Source organism: Myotis yumanensis, unplaced genomic scaffold, assembly GCF_028538775.1.
Source record: "Myotis yumanensis isolate MYYU_CA2020_CCGP unplaced genomic scaffold, mMyoYum1.0.hap1 SCAF_2, whole genome shotgun sequence".
In the NCBI taxonomy this organism is placed as follows: domain Eukaryota; kingdom Metazoa; phylum Chordata; class Mammalia; order Chiroptera; family Vespertilionidae; genus Myotis; species Myotis yumanensis.
The window spans coordinates 159321954-159334898 of NW_027223753.1; the positions used below are offsets into that span (position 1 = coordinate 159321954).

General features: G+C 42.5%; 1 protein-coding gene across 2 annotated transcripts in view; it reads left to right on the forward strand.

Moving 5' to 3' along the window:
* The first annotated feature begins 823 nt into the window (after window positions 1-823).
* FAM162A (family with sequence similarity 162 member A) overlaps window positions 824-12945 on the forward strand; it is a 36978-nt gene continuing 24856 nt past the window's right edge. The window contains exon 1 of one of the 2 annotated variants that reach the window (XM_070406313.1): window positions 824-944. In XM_070406313.1, the coding sequence (XP_070262414.1) occupies window positions 911-944 (34 nt within the window). In that variant the 5' untranslated portion in view covers window positions 824-910. The remainder of the gene's footprint in view (window positions 945-12945) is intronic. The other variant, XM_070406312.1, reaches the window with a different exon arrangement.

Consider the following 12945-nt stretch of genomic DNA (forward strand, 5'->3'; position numbering starts at 1 on the left):
CTTTCATCGCAACTTGGCCATGTCCTCCTAGAAATGACCCCTATGCATGGATTGAAGAATATCAGAATTTGAAGGGATTGTTTTACCCTAATCCCATCTTCTTATAAAAAGGGAAACGATTTCCTAGTCTCACCAACCAGATCCTTAGAGGAAGAAACCTGGAGTAGAAGTGGTTTTTCTTAACCCTCCCACTCCAATATCTGTCTCCCGTCCCTAGAGATGAGGGGCCTTTGATTGTTAAGAATTGGGATCACTAAGAAATGTCAAGAAAAGACATTTCTGACAATGCATAAGGGTTGGACAGGTGTCAGGTGTGTAAATGTTTGATTTCATAAAAATAGGTAAATAAGTAGGAAATAAACATGCTAATTTTTCAATTAGCCTGATACTCCCAAAGCCAACAGGGTATGGGGGCCACTGAGCCCCGGCTACGTGTTTTTGGTAAAGGCTTGACTCAAATGTACTGAAATGCTGATTTACCGAGGCAGCGTGATGTCGGGAGTCTACAGTTCGCAAAAGTTCCTCAATGAATGAGCACAGTACTTTCCTTCTATTTTAAAAGAGTAATTTCTTAAGATGCAAAGAATAATATTGCCAAGTCCCGTTATGCCCATGCTCTACGAGAATATTTTAAGGACGCGTGGAGGACGCTACGCCAAGTGGGACCCGCCGGACGCGCCACTCACACATTCCACACGTCACCCACGTCCCGAGCGTCACCAAGGTCCCGCCCGTAAGCCCCGCCCATAGACCTGCTGCGTCACGCACGACCCGCTCGCTCCGCCCTTACGTCGCACACGCCCCGCCCGCCGTCGCCGCCTGCGTCCTCGTAGCGGCGCTCAGTGACATTGAGTGCTCCAGCGCCTCCGCCTTCCCCGAGGCCCCGTGCCGGTCAGCGGAGTAGGCGGCCATGGGGAGCCTCCGCGGCCTGCGCCTGGCGGCGGGTGAGACGCGGGACGGGCTGAGGGAGGGCGGGAAGCCAGCTTGGCCCCTGGGGTTGGAGGAATCCTGCAGCCGTCCCAGGCCTGGTGGTGGTTTGGTGCCATCACGCACTCCCCTCCGGTTGCTCGGAATTCTACCCGCACGGTAGTCACAGTGGGAGCAAGCCAGGGCTGAGCGAGCAAGGCTGAGCCGGCCCTGGGGGCTGGCCTGTGGGACGCTCACAGCCTGGCTCTCCATCTACAGCTCCAACCAACTTTATGAGCCCCGTTCCCTCTGTCTTGCCACCTCCTGTCACCAGCCTCCGCGGAGCTCAATTCACCCGCCACCCCTAGAACTCCCTGGTTGACTGACTCATTCCATGCTTCAACCTCTCCCTTCCCTCCGTTACTCTCCTTGAATCTTGAGTCTCCCCCACCCCCCATCCCGAGTGGATCCTTGCTGTCAGAGAAAACCTGTAGTCTGGAGTTTCCTACCCACTTAGTGTCTGATTAGGCAACGGAGTAAAGGTCTCACAGTTTTCTTAAAATGAGGGCTGCATTGTTTTTAAAAAAGCAATTCTACAATTAAGTGCTTTGAACTTCTACTGCTATGTAAATGCAGGATCTGCAGATTTTTTTACTAGTAGAAATTTGTAGAATGGGCATTTGGATTCAAAGCTTAATTTGCCTTCTTGGGGAACCAGTAGAACTTGTACTTATTAGGGGCCATTTTATAGCTGAATATATTCACATACGTTATTCTATTTGACTGATTTTTCATAGTCTTCTTAGGAGAGATTTATCATTCCCTCTACATTTTACAAATGAAGAAACGTAGGTCAGAGGGCTAATGACTTGTCCAAGATCACTTCACTTCACAATGTTAGAGCCAGGACAGGAGCCTGCTCTCTAATTCCAACTTGTGCTCTTTGCCTTGTTCAAGCTGCCTATTCACAATGTGTGTGTATGTATTTGTCATGGTTAATTGGATCTCTTTGATGTGCAATGAGTCATGAAATGCAAAATTACTTAAGAAAAGGAAGCACACATCCATATGCAATTGGGTTTTCAAGTAAGACTTATGTAACAAGCATCCTGAACCAAGTAATGTATACCATGTCCTCCTATCCAAGGATTCAACCAAGCACCAATCAAAAATACTTAAAAAAAAAAGTTACCTTATTGCTGATATGAATTATGCAATTTGGTCTATGATGGTTGCAACTCTACTGAACATATACACTTTTTTCCTTATCATTATTTCCTAAACAATACAGTATAATAGCTATTTGCATAGCATTTACCTTGCAATAGGTTTTATAAATATTCTAGAAGCTATAAAGCATTTGGGAAGATGTGCATAGGTTATATGCAGATACTATGCTAGCCTATATAATAAAAGGCTAATATGCAAATCGACCTAATGGCTGAATGACCGGTCACTATGACATGCACTGACCACCAGGGGGCAGACGCTCAATGCAGGAGCTGCCCCCTGGTTGTCAGTGCGCTCCCACATGGGGAGTGCCACTCAGCCAGAAGCCAGGCTCACGGCTGGTGAGCGCAGCTGTGGTGGCGGGAGCCACTCCCACCTCCGTGGCAGCACTAAGGATGTCTGACTGATGTCTGTGGGGAGCGGGCCTAAGCTGTCAGTCAGACATCCCCCTAGGGCTCCCGGACTGCAAGAGGGTGCAGGCTGGGCTGAGGAACACTCCCCACCCCCACCCCCAAGTGCACAAATCTCATGCACCGGGCCTCTAGTTTTATATAACTCCTTGGAGTTTGGTATCTGAGGGGGTCCTGGAACCAATGCCCCTCAGATACCAAGGGACAACTGTATACCTTACTTATCTGGAAAATTACTTGGAATAAGATACTCTAGGTGAGTGAAATTTCAATTAGCCAAAGCTTAATACTTTAAACAATGGCCCTTTATTTTTAATTGTTTCTGTTGGAAATCTTTGCTGTACTCCCTTATCAAACAGAATATGAGCTTTTATGAGCTTGAATTTATTTGTTGTTTTGAAGATATAGGTCAGGGTTAACTTGCAATTCTTGGACCACTTCACAGATGAGAGGTCCTGAGAACCTCTGGAATTATATAATATAATTTTATTCAAATGTTTATGTTTACATACCTATTTATGGAGAGTCCTTAGCTTGCATCCATTATTCAGATCAATTTGTACTCTTTAAAAGTATTGATACAGATGATTTGGAACTAAATAGCTACTGACCCACACTAGTATGGGTTTCATGATGGTAAAGACTGTTTTATTTTTACTAAATCTTCAGCACTTACCAGCGTCCAGCTCACAGTAGACAAGGTAATAGATATTTTTTTTGGATGAGAGACATTAGGAAGTATCATGGAACATGCTGCAGAAGTATCTCAGAACTTGCTGTCTCTTTTCCAGAAGTAGAATAAAATAGATATAACTTTTAGGACATTGTATCTTTCTACAGAATAATTACTAGGTCAGAGGAATGGAAGGGCCTTATAAGAATGTTTCTTCACACCTTAGAAAAGTTACTGTCCTAAACGCCTTTGACTTGTTAGTGGATTTTAAAATGAATTTATTATCACTTTTATACCAATGCAATGGACCATCGTCTGCCTCCTTGTCAGTTTAACCCACTTTACAGAGCATTTCAATCAAGTTAGAAGTCCTGTAGTCCAGTCCCCTAACTTTAAAGATGAAGGAACTTAAGGCCCGAGAAGTAAATTGACTTGCCAGGGGTCACATGAGTACAAAGGTAGGACATAACCAATATCTTCTGGGTCCCATTCTGATTTTATTTCCTACATTTATTGTTCTTTTTGTTTGTTCTTGCTAACTAACCCTAAATGAGTACATGCCCATTTTTCCAGCTCCCGTCTTCGGCTTTGCATATCTCTCCTCCAGGTCTTGCCAACAGGTTTTTAGTAAGCACACACTTTGTGCCCTGTACGCTATGAAAGCTCTAAAATGAGTGGACTGCCACGCCTAGGGCTGGAGTTTATTGTGATTAACAAATGTACTTACATAGTACACCTGGAGAGATTATACATGACATAAAGTTTTCGATTACAGAACAGGTTTTCAAGTCTGTGGTGCCCTGGAGCCATTTCCTAGTGGCTTTGTGCACATCTCTTCCCAATTTCACAATCAGTGATGTCACATTGGTAGCTTGAAGTCTGCTATGGTGAAGGTAATTGGCAAACACCTTAAATCAGGGCTTTTTTCTGCCAGCCCTCTCCCAAGAGCCTGCATTCCACTGGCTTTAAAAATTCAGAGAAAGGAAAAGCGGTGTAGGTTATGATTATTACTGAAGGCTTCATTGAAATGGAAAGGATGGGAGATTTCATAAGTAAAGATAGGGAGGGGTGTAATGAGTCTGGAGATGGGGGTGAGGGGACAAAAGGGCAGTAAGGAGAAAGGATGACGTTGGATTTTAGTCCGGAGGTAATAGGAGATAAAGTGTGGTCTTTTGAAGATTTTGAGCAGAAGTCATAAAAAACATTTTTCGAAAATTAACATGGCTGCTACATACAACACTAATAGCTGCTGCCTATGAAGGTAGTGCAGTAATCCATGTATGAAGTGATGATGGAAATGACACAAGACCAGTGTATCTGGGATATGTTTTGAAGAAATTATAAGTATGACTGAGACAGAGTGATTTCAGGAAATACTTGAAGACTTGACATTTTTCACATGGAGGACTAAAGGAGTGTTACCCCACCGTCAGAAATAAGAAAGTTGGGAAAGGGTCCTGATTTGGCAGAGAGGATGGTGTATTATTGAGTCGTGGGTGGCACTGAGCATGGGACCTCTCAGTCAAAGACCTGAAGACAAAGGAGGGGTACAGTTAGGGAAATATATGGGAGCCATCAGTGTGGAGCTGATTATTAAAATAGTATGGAGGAGTCCTCCCTGAGAGGAGTGTGAAACAGAGGCAAAAACTGAACCTTAGAGGCCTGACATAGTGTAAATAATAGGAAGTGGCAAAGAGGACATTAAAGAAGGTAGATCACAGGAAAAAAACCAAGATGGTGGCATAGGTTAACGCCAGAGTTTGCTGCCTCGAACAACTACTTCAAAAATACAACTAAAAGACGGAACGGACATCATCCAGAACCACAGGAAGGCTGGCTGAGTGGAAGTTCTACAACTAGGAGGAAAGAGGAAAGCACACCGAGACTCAGAGGAGGCGCAGTGCGGAGGTGCGCGCCGAGCAGGCTGGCGGCTGAGGGCGCGGTTGTCTGTTTCAATCGGGAGGGAGTCTCAGACTCTGAGCTCCAGACCCGGGCGAGTCTCTAGGGACCCAGACTCAAACGGGAGAAGCGGGACTGTCTGGCATCGGTTGGAACTCGAAGGCAGCTTTCTCTCCGAGGTTTGCAGCAGTTGCTGGGACTCTGAGAGGCAGAGCCCCTGGGGACAGACCAAGAGCAGCCATAACTGCTCGCTCTGCCCCCCCTATTGATCCCCTGGGACCCGCCCCACCCAAGCCCTGCACTGAGGCATTTGCCGGATTGCCTCAGGCAAAGGCTAGATTAGCACCTCCCTAGAGGACAGTTCTCCCACTGCAGACACGGCTGATTTGCACAGCCAGTTGGCCTGGAGGTCAAGTAGTAATTACCTACAACAATCAAGGCTTAACTACAACAAGACTGTGCACAAAGACCACTAAAAGGTGCACCAAGAAAGCATAAAAAATGCTGAGACAAAGAAACAGGACACAGATGTCAGAATTGGAGGACATGGAACTCAAAACCACACTTTTAAGGTCTTTCAATAATTTTCTAGAAACTGCCGATAAACTCAATGAGATCTACAAGAAATCTAATGAGACCCTCGATGTTGTGATAAAGAACCAACTAGAAATTAAGCATACACTGACTGAAATAAAGAATATTATACAGACACCCAACAGCAGACCAGAGGAGCGCAAGAATCAAGTCAAAGATTTGAAATGCGAAGAAGCAAAAAATACCCAACCGGAAAAGCAAAATGAAAAAAGAATCCAAAAGTGTGAAGATAGTGTAAGGAGCCTCTGGGACAGCTTCAAGCGTGCCAACATCAGAATTATAGGGGTGCCAGAAGAAGAGAGAGAGCAAGATATTGAAAACCTATTTGAAGAAATAATGACAGAAAACTTCCCCTACCTGGTGAAAGAAATAGACTTACAGGTCCAGGAAGCGTAGAGAACCCCAAACAAAAGGAATCCAAAGAGGACCACACCAAGACACATCATAATTAAAATGCCAAGAGCAAAAGACAAAGGGAGAATCCTAAAAGCAGCAAGAGAAAGAAACTCATTTACCTACAAGGAAATACCCATATGACTGTCAGCTGATTTCTCAACAGAAACTTTGCAGGCCAGAAGGGAGTGGCAAGAAATATTCAAAGTGATGAATACCAAGAACCTACAACCAAGATTACTTTATCCAGCAAAGCTATCATTCAGAATTGAAGGTCAGATAAAGAGCTTCACAGATAAGGAAAAGCTAAAGGAGTTCATCACCACCAAACCAGTATTATATGAAATGCTGAAAGGTATCCTTTAAGAAGAGGAAGAAGAAGAAAAAGGTAAAGATACAAATTATGAACAACAAATATGCATCTATCAACAAGTGAATCTAAAAATCAAGTGAATAAATAATCTGATGTACAGAATGAACTGGTGATTATAATAGAATCAGGGACATAGAAAGGGAATGGACTGACTATTCTTGGGGGGGAAAAGGGTGTGGGGGGGTGTGGGAAGAGACTGGACAAAAATCGTGCACCTATGGATGAGGACAGTGGGTGGGCAGTGAGGGCGGAGGGTGGGGTGGGAACTGGGAGGAGGGGAGTTATGGGGGGAAAAGAGGAACAAATGTAATAATCTGAACAATAAAGATTTAATTAAAAAGAAAAAAGAAATAAAAGAAAAAAGAGAAGGTAGATCATAGAGGTCATAGATGAAGGGAGAAAATGGTGTAGGATGTCAGGAGGGACCGAGTCCTGGTAGAAGGATGAGGTCAGTAGAGTCAAGTGGCTACAAAGATGGGAAGAGTGGGATCAAATGAGGTAATGATGAATCTAAAAAAAATATGATTAGAAGGAGATCACTAATGTTATTGGAACAATTTTAGTAACGAGTGGGGGAAGGAATGTTGTAGTAAAATGTGTGAGTGGTGAGGTTAAGGTAGGATGCATGCCACTTAATCATTTGAGCTATGAAAGGAAGCAGATTAGTATTTTATTTATAGGAGCTGTTGAGAGCAAATAAATGTTTTGTCCCAGTTAGTACACTCGCAGTGCCACTGCGGTGTGATGAAATAGGAATTCTCATCTACTGATAGAAGTGTAAATTGATTCGGCCTTTCTGGAAATCAGTTTATTATAAACATTAAGAATCTTAAAAGGGTTCATATCGTTTAGCCCTCTACTACCAGGATTCAGTATAAGAAAATAATCAGAAACGTCATCAGAGATTAATGTAGAAAACTGTTTGCTGAAACATATTTGTATAGTGAAAATGTGAGACAAATCCAGCTATAGGGAATGATTGAATATTATACAGCTATCAAAAGTACTTTTAATTAATATCTAGGAAAAGTGTGACATAAGTAAGATATGGTATTATGTTATTATGAAAAATGTATATAGTCCTGGCTGGGTAGCTCAGTTGGTTGGAATGCCATCCCAATACGCCCAAGGTTGTGGATTCAATCCCTGGTCAGGGCACATACAAGAATCAACCAATGAATACGTAAATAAGTGAAACAACAAATCAGTGTTTCTCTCTCTCTCTCTCTCCCTCCCTCCCTCCCTCCCTCCCTCTCACTAAAATCAATAAGCAAAAACATTTTTAAAATGTACATGTTGTGTGTAAGCATAGGGAAAAGTCTAGGAAGAAATACACCAAGTTATTCTGAAGAGTGTGATTCTGGGTGCTTTTATTTATTTATTTATCTTTTAGCGTCTAAATTTTTTTATAATGGGCAGGTGTTAACTTTTATGATTTCAAGTTTATTTTTTTTAAGAGTGGGGAGACAACATTTTGCATTAAAAGGGCCGTGGAAAGGAAGGATCTAGAGTAGTGGTTCTCAACCTTCCTAATCCCACAACCCTTTAATACAGTTCCTTATGTTGTGGTGACCCCCAACCATAAAATTATTTTCATTGCTACTTCATAACTGTGATTTTGCTGCTGTTATGAATCGTAATGTAAATATCTGATATGCAGGATGTATTTTCATTGTTACAAATTGAACATAATTAAAGCATAATAATTAATCACAAAAACAGTATGTAATTATATGTGTTTTCCGATGGTCTTAGGCGACCCCTGTGAAAGGGTTGCTCGATCCCCAAAGGGATCGCGACCCACAGGTTGGGAACCGCTGCTCTAGAGGTAGTGAGGTCAGTTTAATAAGAAGGATCACAGGTGGAAGGGTTCACTATTTCAGAGTGAAGGACTAGTGTTCTCCTGAGCCTGCAGGGAAGCCTGAGAAAACAGATGGCGAGATAAGGAATCTGTTTCTGTCACAAAGCCAATTTAGGTCAACAGCTAAGGCAAGAGAGTTTCAAATCACCCCTGTTGGGAGTGGGCTGGAATGTGGATGGGGGGAAATGATCACCAAGGCGTGGCCCCATCTCACTGAAGTTTGGCCATCAGATAGATGGAATTGCAAGACTTTTCCATAGAGTCCCCACTCCCCAGTTAAAAACTGGATAGATGCCAAAGATTTATTTATAAAATCTGGGGTTTTTTACAACTCTAAAAGATTTTTCCCATAGAACTATTGTTACAAATGGTGATTAGGGTTCTGGGCAGCCCACAAAAACTCATTATGTCGATCTGTCTTGCCAGTTTTCCCTCAGTATTTTACACATATGGTCCTTTAGCTACCCATTTTCTTTACACAGTCCCCTTGAATACAGTGTTGCAACATGACACCACCTAAAGGGAGGTTCTATGTTCACGAAGCTCCCCCCCTTTTCCTCTACTCCAGACCTGTCCTGCATTCTGCACTCAGATTTATCTTCCAGAAATATCATTGTTATTGTTTTCCTGCTCAAAACTGCTTTGCCTGTTTCCCAGATCCTTTTGGGGGTGTAGCAGACAAAAGGTCTCATTGTGGGGGAGCATGAGTAGCCACAATACCCCAGAGCCAGTGAGCTGGGCCAGTGCCATCACTTAGGTTCTGAGCCCTAGAACGTCAGTGTGGACCTCATTAACAAGGCAGAGATAGATTATGAGTGATGGTAGCCTGGCAGGCAGACCCAGAAGTCTATGCTACGTGCAAGAACAAGCAAATCAGATTTAAAGCCAGACAAAATCCATTCCTTGTCAGAATAGTTGCAGACGGAAAATCAAGCCATTCCGGTCTGATTTTTGAAAAGCTCAAAGCAAGTTAATACACGCTGTCCCCCAAAAATGTATACACTCTTTAATAGCTAATAGCTCAATTGATGTTTCTTTCTTTTCAGAATTAATCTATTGGAATTAATAATTATTCAAAGTGTATATACATTTTGAGGGGGAACATCCTGTATTTCAGGTTTGTTCATTTGTTTTGTTGTGGTTGGTCTTTAGTGCAATCGAGCTTTGTCTTTAATGTGGAAACTAAATCAACGGTTCTCTATTTTAAAAGAGCTCTGGGTGGCCCAGGCTGGGTGGCTCGGTTGACTGGAGCATTGTTCCGTTTGCCAAAAGGTTGTAGGTTCGAGTCCCGGTCAGGGTACATACCTAGGTTGTGGGTTCAATCCCCAGTCGGAGTGAGTAGTATGAGAGGCAACAAATCTCTCTCTCTCTCTCTCCCCCTCCCTCCCTCCCTCCCTCCCTCTCCCTCTCTCCTTTCTCTCTCTGAATATCAATTTAAAAACAACATATCCTTGGGTGAGGATAAAAAAAAATGTATATATGGGGGGTGGGGGGGCACCGGGGAGCAGTCAATGGGGGGAAAAGGAGACTTATGTAATACTTTAAACAAAGAATTTTTTAAAAATATATTTTATTGATTTTTTACAGAGAGGAAGGGAGAGAGATAGAGAGTTAGAAACATCGATGAGATAGAAACATCGATTCAGCTGCCTCCTGCACACTCCCCACTGGGGATGTGCCCGCAACCAAGGTACAAGCCCTTGACCAGAATCGAACCCGGGACCCTTCAGTTCGCAGGCTGATGTTCTATCCACTGAGCCAAACCGGTCAGGCGATAAAGAATTTTTTTTTTTAAAAAGTATATAAATGAGCTCTGGGTGGAAATAAGAGCTCTAACTTCTTTACATGACAGAATTATCCTAATTATTCTTCTTTCTACTAGGTCAATTAGAGCAGCTATAAACAAATGACATACAATTCATCAAAATTATAAAATAACATTTTAAAAAATATATTTATTTCAGAGAGGAAGAAAGAGATAGAAACATCAATGATGAGAGAGTCATTGATCGGCTGCTTCCTGCATGCCTGCAACCCAGGCATGTGCCTGACTGGGAATCAAACCGAGACCTCCTAGTTCACGGGTTGACACTCAACCACTTAGCCACACTGCGGACATAAAATACATTAGTGATGAGACAGTGTTTGTATATGAACTATGCTATACTCAGGATAGGCCTACATGTAGCTTTGTTCCTCCTGAGACTTATAGTTGACTGATTCACAAAACAAATTTTCAACATTCCTTAGTCTTGCGCTTTTCTATCATAGCAAACATTTTAGGACTAGCAATATCCTATTTCAATTCTGAAAGGATTAAAGAGGCATTTGTGGACTATTATGGGTACTGCGTATTTAGATTAGAAAAGCTTTCCATGGGACACGAAATGAGGAATATCATTTGCCCCAGGAACAAGCTTTTCCCAGTGGAAGTCATGGCAGCAGCCACTGGCCTGGAACACTAGGAAAAGAGAACCAGGTGGTTGGGCAAACAGTCTCACATCCCTGCTGTAGGATCAGCTCTGTGAGCTCTGGTCATTCACTGTGAGATCAGACAGTGACTGTGTTCCCCGCACGAGAGTGGCCAGCTGCTGTGGAGGAGGGATGTGAAATAAGCCTTTTCCAAGGGGATGAAGAAGGCAAGGCAACTATAGACCTGTTCACACTGCATGTTATTAAGGACTGAGTAGTGTATTACAGACTTTAGGGGATGCAGTAGGGGGAGGGAGAGGCTATAAAATCTGAAAGCTGGGCATATTCTACAGGGATTCTAAATTTACTGCTGATATACCAAACTTAGAAGTAAAGCTGAACGGGTCTGTAAATTAACTGTTGAAAAGAGGGATTTTGAGCCCAGATAGAGGAGACATAGTATTAAGCTCTGTAGGTGCACTCTGGCATTCATGAAGCTTACGTTCAACAGAGACTCTAGCTGATTGTATTGAATAGCAATGATTCTTAAATATGGCAGCTTGTTAGAATCCCAGGGGTGGGGAACCTTTTTTCTGTCAAGGGCCATTTGGATATTTATAACATCATTCGATGGCCATACAAAATTTTCAGCTTAAAAATTAGCCAGCTATATTTGGTCAAGCATTTAATTAACGCACCCCTAATGGGTTGGGAGGGCCAGACCAAATGAATTCGTAGGACTTACATGGCCCGAGGGCCTGACTTTCCCCACCCCTGCCTTAGATAATCTTTTAAAAAATATTAATGTCCAGGCCCTGCTCCCAGAAATTGGGATTTCATTGTTCTGTGTTGGCCCTGTGTATTTTTTTTTCAAGGTATCCTGGTGATTCCAATATGATGAGTCTGAAATCCAGGTTTCTAGAGCAGTGCTTCCCAAACTTTAGTATGCCTAAGCATCACTTGGAGGGCTTGTAAAAACAAGATTCAAGGTTTGGTGTGAGGGTCTGAGAATTTGTATTGCTGTGACACTCCCAGCTGAGGCTAAATAGCATTGCCTTAGACTTTGGAGAATGTGATATTGGTTCCCATGTGTCTGGCACACAGGAAGTACTCAGCAACTGTTGAATGAATACAAGTATAATTTTGATTCTCAAAATTTAATGTTCATATGAATCATTTGGATATCTTATTGAAAATTTTGTAGGTCTGGGGTGGGAGCTGAGATTCTGCCTTTCTCAAAGGCTCCCAGGTAATGTCAGCCACACTTGAGAATAGCAAGGTGTGACAAGATACATGCTATAATATGTAATTTTCTCATCTCATTTTCACCAGGATACACTTGTCAGATGACCTTCACCTGTGCATCTTTGGTCTACCAAATGTGAATTGGGCACATTCCCTATCCCATTCCTTTCTTTTTCTCCCCCATTCCAAAAGCATATTGGAGTGCAAGTGAGTGAGTGACATTTTTATAGTGAGAACATCAAATTCTAAGTTTTTAATATTGACTATCAAGTAAATATTCATAAAACATGTATAAAGTAAAAACAAGATACAGTTGCCCTAGCCAGTTTGGCTCAGTGGATAGAGCGTCAACCTGCAGACTGAAGGATCCCAAGTTCGATTCCGGTCAAGGGCACATGCCTGGGTTGTGGACTCGATCCCCAGTAGGGGGCGTGCAGGAGGCAGCTAATCAATGATCCTTTCTCATCATTGATGTTTCTATCTCTCTCTACCTCTTCCTTCCTCTCTGAAATCAATAAAAATATAAAAACAAGATACAGTTAATACCCAAGTACTCATGTTTTAAAAATATTTTTATTTTGGAATAATTTTAACTTACAGAAAAGTTGCAAAGGTAGTAGAGTTCTGTATAGCCCTCACCCAGTTTCCCCAGTGTCAAGATCTCACATAACCACAGTTCATCTGTTAAACTAAGAAATTAACATCAGTTCATTACTGTCAGTTAAAAGACAGACTTTATTCGGTTCTCCCGTTATTCTGTTGCCCATTTCCCGTTCCAGGGTTCAGTCCAGGACACTACGTTGCATTTAGTTGTCGGGTTCCTTAGTCTCTTCTGATATGTGACAGTGTCACACGCTTTGATTTTCATGATCTTGATAGTTTTGAAGAGCACTGGTCAGATATTTTCTAGAATGTCTCTCAATTTGGGTTTGTTTGATGCTTTCTCATG